This window comes from Chanos chanos, chromosome 3, assembly GCF_902362185.1.
Source record: "Chanos chanos chromosome 3, fChaCha1.1, whole genome shotgun sequence".
Lineage (NCBI taxonomy): Eukaryota > Metazoa > Chordata > Actinopteri > Gonorynchiformes > Chanidae > Chanos > Chanos chanos.
In genome coordinates, this window is record NC_044497.1 from 26602721 (window position 1) to 26609953 (window position 7233).

At 41.7% G+C, this 7233-nt stretch overlaps 1 protein-coding gene across 1 annotated transcript; it reads left to right on the forward strand.

The window, feature by feature from the left end:
- Nucleotides 1-6556, forward strand: idh3g (isocitrate dehydrogenase (NAD(+)) 3 non-catalytic subunit gamma). The gene is made up of 14 exons (XM_030768291.1): nt 1-108; nt 472-519; nt 1046-1057; nt 1230-1327; nt 1563-1678; nt 1781-1841; nt 2103-2235; nt 2458-2591; nt 2687-2789; nt 3098-3244; nt 3566-3660; nt 3931-3991; nt 4706-4847; nt 5650-6556. The coding sequence occupies exons 1-13, from the start codon at nt 25-27 to the stop codon at nt 4805-4807; spliced, it is 1194 nt and encodes a 397-aa protein (XP_030624151.1). The 5' UTR covers nt 1-24; the 3' UTR covers nt 4808-4847; nt 5650-6556.
- The last annotated feature ends 677 nt before the right edge of the window (nt 6557-7233 follow it).

Sequence of the window (7233 nt, forward strand, 5' to 3'; positions counted from 1 at the left end):
TGCTCAAACTGGTGCTCTTGCAAGATGGCCGCGTCGAGTGCTGTGCTGTGCCTCTCCAAAGCAGTAAAACCAGCTGCTTTTGGCGGACTGTTTGGAAATACAGTCAGAGTAAGACGTGATCACTTTAACCTCATATTTAGAGCTAATCTCATTCGTTAGTTTTGTCTATTCTGTTGGAGAATCGCTTTTTAAGGGACGCTTGTTAACACAAGGTCATGGCATGTAAGCTAACAAATCTAGCCCCCTCACTACCTCACTGGCTGTGGAATATGGTTGTTAAGCTGCCCCAGGAGACTTGGACAATTAATAAAAATAAGACTCGTACATAGTTTGAACGAAGTCATTTAAAAATGAAAATTGACTCTTAATATCACTTCGCAGCTGAAGCTGATGACTATGGCTAGGCAGTGAGCCAGCTTGCTTCATCATTAACACATTCAGTGTGTCAAAACTGTCGTGTTCTCTTTACAGGTCTTTGGAGCTGCAGTCTGCAAGCAGAGAAAAGTGTCTACACACACAGTGGGTCCTTGTCACGTTTGCTATCCATTCGGTTAATGCTAAACCACCTCGGTTTGTCATCAGTAAAATGCCATGTAGTCAATGTTGTATAGACTTAGAGGCTGTTCCCCAGAAGAAAAAGTACGTTAAGTCAGGCGAGTTAACATTAGCTATCTGAATTTGAAAAAGGTGCACCGATGTTACTTGTTGATTTTATCACCAGAATCACTTACTATCTGGACATCACTTGAACAAAATTGTCTTTGCAGGCTGACAAACAATTTCGTTGTTTGAGACTGTTCTTTTTCTCCATTCTGAACTTGTTGTGATAGTTAGTCAACTGATAAGTTCGGAAACTGACTCTCTTTGTTAGTCCTGTCTTATGTGACTGTTTTATTTCATCAGTGGAGTCTTTGTGGTCTGTGGGGAAGGCTCTCTCGTCATTGCATGTTTCTTTTTAGAGAACTTGTTTCTGGATTTCCTTTACCTAGTTTTATCTCTGACTGACAGCAATTCTTTTTTTTCATCCTACCATCTGTCATCAAAGGGACAAATTATAGTAAGTATAATCTAAAAAAATTTCCAACTAACCTTCAATGCCAGAGTACACACTTTAACACCGTAATTACCAGCACGCATCAGCTGGATCAATACAGATCACAGGTTTATTCTCAAATCTTCTGTGTCCTTTGTGAAAATTTGAATTCAAAATGTCAGTTTTTTCCCCCCAGCCTCCTCCTGCTAAGTATGGGGGCAGACACACAGTCACTCTGATCCCAGGAGACGGGATTGGACCAGAGCTGCTAAATCACGTGCGGGAACTCTTCAGGTTAGTCCAGCACACCATGTTTTACCATCACACACCTTTAGTCACGTCTAACGACAGCCTGTCTGTCACTGGGTCTCTGCTAAAAAGTTTGACAAGAATTAGAGGATACAACTGAGAGAATGACCTGTGGAAGAAATCTGTTTTTTTCCTATTAACAGGATGTTTGTCAGTCCGTTGGATATTAACGTAAGTGTTAGTTATATGTATTAGAGTGGTTTGTTGTGTGTCATTGCAGGTTCAGCTGCGTTCCCGTCGATTTTGAGGTAGTGAATGTGAACTCTTCCTTAGCCAGCGAAGACGACATCAAAAATGCCATCACTGCCATCCGACGCAACGGAGTTGCTCTCAAAGGTCTGTGTCCCACAGATTTATAATTGGCGATGCAATGTGTAATTATATGTGTGTAATTTACACCGTAACCTCACCGCTCTATCACTGTTCATAATCCTGTAGGAAACATTGAGACCAACCATACCATGCCCCCATCCCACAAGTCCAGGAACAACCTCCTACGGTAGGGAATATAATATTGAATACCTACAGTATAGGTACATATTATTGAAACTTTCTGCATCAAAACATCACACCAACTCACATGGCCATGTTGCCAGAGAGTCTTTCGACTCTATTTAAAATGCACTGACTGAAGCAGTTTGAGGATGCTTACACAGCCAGAATGACCTGGGTTTGGCCTCCCCTCTTGGCTAGATCTGTACGCTTGTCTAGACAGTCAGTTCACCTCGGCCAACCCCCCCCCCATTTCTTCTGCTCCCAGCACTAGTCTGGACCTCTATGCCAACGTGATGCACTGTCAGTCCCTGCCAGGGGTCCAAACGCGGCACCAGAACATCGATATCATCATCATCAGAGAGAACACTGAAGGCGAGTACAGCAGCCTGGAGCACGAGGTAAGACTTGGCCACAACTTTCAGGATATTTCAAATATTTCCCTTTTTTTCCTTTTCTTTTTTCTCCCCTGTCACTGTTGCTTTTTCTTCCTGTCCTCACTGTCTCCTATACTTAAGGCTTAAAGTCGCAAGACTTTCACAGTTTCTCTCTCTCTCTCTACCCTCCCCCTTTGTTTTGTTGTGTCTGGACCTGTGTTATACTCTTGTAATTGTGTCTGTCAGAGTGTGTCTGGCGTGGTGGAGAGTCTGAAGATTATAACTCGGCTGAACTCTCTGCGTATTGCTGACTATGCCTTCAAACTGGCTCGGGAGAAAGGCCGGCGCAGGGTCACTGCAGTTCACAAAGCCAATATTATGTGAGTCACACCGGCCCGCCATGTGTCTTATTCCTTCCGCTAATCACAGCATGGGCAGGTTACGTAATCTGTCAGTTTGGTGTCTTTGTCCACAGGAAACTCGGTGATGGCTTGTTCCTCCAGTGCTGTAAGGAAGTGGCCTCCGGATACCCAGACATCGCTTTTGACAGCATGATTGTAGACAACACCACCATGCAGGTGAACTATCAGACAAACATACAAAAGCACGCGCAAGACTCACCATGCAAATAAAGTAACAGTCATTCAACCCAGGCCTGAAGCAGAAAGATGAGCTGGATTCGCGTGATAGAATTGATGTTCATTTTATGCCCCTTGAGCTCTGTGACTTTGTATAGTGTCAATGTAAACATCCCTTAAAACCATGCACACTGGTTTCAAACAGTCTGATTGTTGCCAAACCATAAAATAAAATCACATAGTGCATGGCTTTTATGTAGACTTCGAGTTCATTTGTGCTAATAGTCTGTGTTGGTGTCTCCTCTTAGCTCGTGTCGAAGCCCCAGCAGTTTGACGTCATGGTGATGCCCAATCTCTATGGTAATGTGGTCAGTAACGTGTGCGCCGGGCTGGTGGGAGGGCCTGGTCTGGTACCTGGTGCCAACTACGGACGGGACTATGCTGTCTTTGAAACCGTGAGTCCAGAAAACACAGAAAGAGTGCACTTCTGTTCACGCCACACCGCACACGTCAGCAGAATGAAATTCACCACCATCCCTTATTGTTCATTGTTTCAAAATACACACTGGAGCACGTTTTATTGGGAACCAGCTCCTGATATGGTTATGAGCAAATGAATACACTAAAGGCATAATGTCATTTGACTTCTTTGATGAATGGAATGGAGTCAGAGAGATGAGGGAATAAAGAGAGATTTGATTTATTCGTTTATTATTGACGCCTATTGGACGGGCAGGCTAAGGAGAATTTACTGATACATGTCTTTGTTGTGCCAGGCCACCAGAAACACAGGCAAGAGCATCGCTAACAGGAACACTGCTAACCCCACTGCCATGCTGTTGGCTAGCTGCCTCATGCTAGACCACCTCAAGTAAGTCCAGTGCCACAAACACTCTTCTGGAAGCCTCTGTGTTCGCCTCGGCCACAGAGGGTTAGATGTAATGGTGTTCATGAATTTGTCGTTATCGTCAGTCTCTTCGGTGCAGGAATGGGAATGTAATATTTGTGTTATGTGTAAAGCAGCTCTGAGCATATTGATATTAGCTACTAATGAAAGACGGCTGTGTGTTTGTAACTGTCAATGTGAAATTTGCAAACCATTTTGAAGTATTGTGTTTTTGTTCTCCTCTTTCTGCCTTAGGCTGCATGATTATGCTGATTTGATCCGAAACGCGGTCTTGACAACCATGAACGAGACACGGGTAAGCAAGGCACTTTTATTTTCTCTTGAACAGAACTGGGTCTGCTGGACCAACTGGTTCGGCCCCTAAGTCCTATACATACACCCACACAGAGAGAAAAAGTGATCCAAGGACATTCATGGCAGGTTTTCAAAGGTGACATGATTAAATAATAATGTAAATTTAGGTCTGGTTCAAACACAACGTGCAGAAATTATAATACCAGATGAATTCCCTCTAGAGAAAAGGTCCTTTAGTAAGTTGGTACTTAATGAACTTAACAGATAGGAGCTGAATGTACTGCGCTGGCTGTGGTAGCTGTATTTCTGCATCTTAATTTCACATCTCTCAAAGTGAAGTAATGGGGTTTGATCCTGATAAGATGTAAACACAACAAAGACCATGACTTCATCTAATTGAAATTCAGCCTTGAGTGTTTCGGCTGAAAACCTTTTATTTGCCAAACCGTCAAGCACATTGTACTACTATGATTTGGTCAAAAGTATTTAGAAGATAGTTAGTAATATGGTTATTAGGGTTAGAAATGGTTGGAGTATATAAAATTACGTTATAATGAATTAATATTTTAAGACTGAACCATAGAGCCTCATTCCATGGTTTTGGTATATTTCTACGGGTGCAGAGGTAAGAATATACTGCTTTCACCGCATGAGAGAGACTTGTTCTCGCTTAGTCATGTTCTCTCTGTCGCTCTCTCGCTCTCTCTCTCTCTAGTTACACACAGCAGACATTGGTGGACAGGGCACTACGTCAGAAGTGGTCCAGAACATCATGAGAATCATCCAGAGCAGCAGCACCCTCACAGCAGAGATCTGAACACTGCACACAACACAACGCCGCTGTAATCTCTCACATGGTACTTAACACACACACACACTCTACGCCACTTAGGGCTGCTGTGATTAGTCGATGTAATCAATGACATTGACGATGAAAATGCGTCGACATCAATATTTTAAACCGATGCATCTTTTTTTATTTTTATGAACTGACCTTTTTGATTTCTACAACGCTTCAATTCATAACAAATGTTTTTCTTCAATATCACTAGGTAATTACTGCTAGGGCTGCCATGAACGACTATTTTTCTATCGATTAACCTATCGACTAGGCGAGTCGAACAGATGATTAGTCTACCAACTATTCAACTTGATTAGTCGATTGCCCTAACACCACTCAAAATTACTGTAAACTCTCACATGGTACTCAACATACAACCACTCAGCATCACTCAATATGACTACAATCTCTCATACATGGTACTCAACACACGCACGCTCAACAGCCACTGTGGTCTCACTTGGTACTTAATACATGTCTAAACAACATCAGTCAACACTCTGTAGTCTCACAGGGTACTTAACTCTTATTTAGTCAAAACCACTCAACATGACTGCAGTCTCTGGCACAGGACACACATCTTATTATTTCAAAAATATCCATTCAGCATCACTTTAACACACACAGTACATAACAAATATCTACTCAACACTACCCTAAACACAGACAAAAGAAACTCCCTCTCAGACTGCAGACACAGATTTGGCTGGAACAAACACAGACATTGTCATTCTTTCTGACTGAAGACTTAACTGCACAGCAACCCAAGCTAAAACTGATCATTTTCTACCTTCTGTGTTTCTTTTTTTAAACTACAGATGGATCCACTTCTTTAAACATGTGGCCATTGTGTTTGAGTGAATGAGTTCATCCCTCATGTCTCCACTTTTCTGTGTTTACTCAGCATTGGGCCGTGAGGTCTGCTGTCTGAGGTGCATGCTTACCACAGGCGATTCACCATGTCTTAACGTTTTGGCAGTGTTCATGTCTTTCATTTGCTGTAAGATGTTCAATTTAACCTTGTTACTGTACACAAGCATTTCCTGGTTTACGCTCATGTGACTAAATATAAACACAACATTATTACTGTCTTCCCTTCAGAGGTCGAATTGAAAACAGCTATGGCTATGTCATTCGTAACGGTTTCTGTTTCAAACCAGAAAATGAACAGAATGTTCAGGTTTTTTTCTGTTTTTTTTTTTTTTTTTAAATCTGTTATTTGGAGTCATATTATCTATGGTTTGTTCCGTCATTTGAAATCGGAATTACACGCAGGCTTTTCAGATCCACCACCAGAGGAATGTAACGGTTTTATAGTCATATTTTATCTATGTACTGTTGCAATCTGCATACCTCTAGCACTCAGCTGTATCGGATGTTGTTAACTCCATTCCGCTAGATTTCCAAAAAGCATCTAACAGCTTGACTGTCAGTCTTTCTAAGAATTCTGCTCTACCAAACCTTCTTGCCTCCTCCGATGCAGTGATGACTGGTCCATTGCTTAATTCTTCTTGGTCAGAATTGAACCACAGCTCTTTGGACTGAGAAAATCTCCCATATTACATTTCAGGAGCTCCTAGAATGTCCGCTGTGACGGAACTTTAACTCCAAGTAACCTTCTTGTTTTGTCTTAATACTGTACTTTTGACATGTGTTGCAATGTGTATGTCCTATTTAATCTGCAACAAATGTTCTTGTCAACAGCTGTTGCCTGTTCTATGTTGATGCTTTGATCCACCATACTGTAATCTCTGTAGAAAAAAAAAATATATATTATATATATATTTATCTGCTGAAGGTTATATAGATATAACCTTAGTGTGTTCATTTCATAATAACTGCATTTATTCACTCCTTAAATGTTAACTTCCTACCTATGTGGTTTCTATAAAACGGTTCATACACATACTGTGGCCTTTTTGAGCGTCTAGCACAGCTGAGAATGATATGAGAGATCTAAAAAATAAAAATGGTTACCTGACACAGGCTTTCTGTTTTCATTACTCTTGACTCATTGAGTCTCCTCATTAACGCTGAACTAAAGTCAACAGTCATCCTTATTAGTTGTGTGGCATTTGGGTATGACTGTAGACTCTGGTAAGGTATCTGCTGTAATTTCACAGAGAATACACTGGAATTATAATTGGAATCTTGCACTAGGTTCATATGATCCACATCATTTTGTTTTGGCAGCGGAAAAGATCCGACAGGTAAGCCTCTCAAGGACTCTCAAGTTATTCTTGGGAATTGCTAAGTAGGCCTTGGCTACGGCAGCTCTCAGACAGGCACGACGCAGATCATTAAAGACCTGAAAAGCATGTGAATATTGAAATCAGGTACTGTTGGATTAGGGCAGGGATAAACTCTGGCATGGCGATAGCTGGATAAACCACTTCCCCTAG

Coding starts and splice junctions, on each gene's coding strand:
- idh3g (XM_030768291.1), top strand. CDS start 25: ATGGCCGCGTCGAGTGCTGTGCTGTGCCTCTCCAAAGCAGTAAAACCA. Junction 1,679..1,780: donor CAACGGAGTTGCTCTCAAAG/GTCTGTGTCCCA, acceptor ATAATCCTGTAG/GAAACATTGAGACCAACCAT. Junction 3,661..3,930: donor CTCATGCTAGACCACCTCAA/GTAAGTCCAGTG, acceptor TTTCTGCCTTAG/GCTGCATGATTATGCTGATT.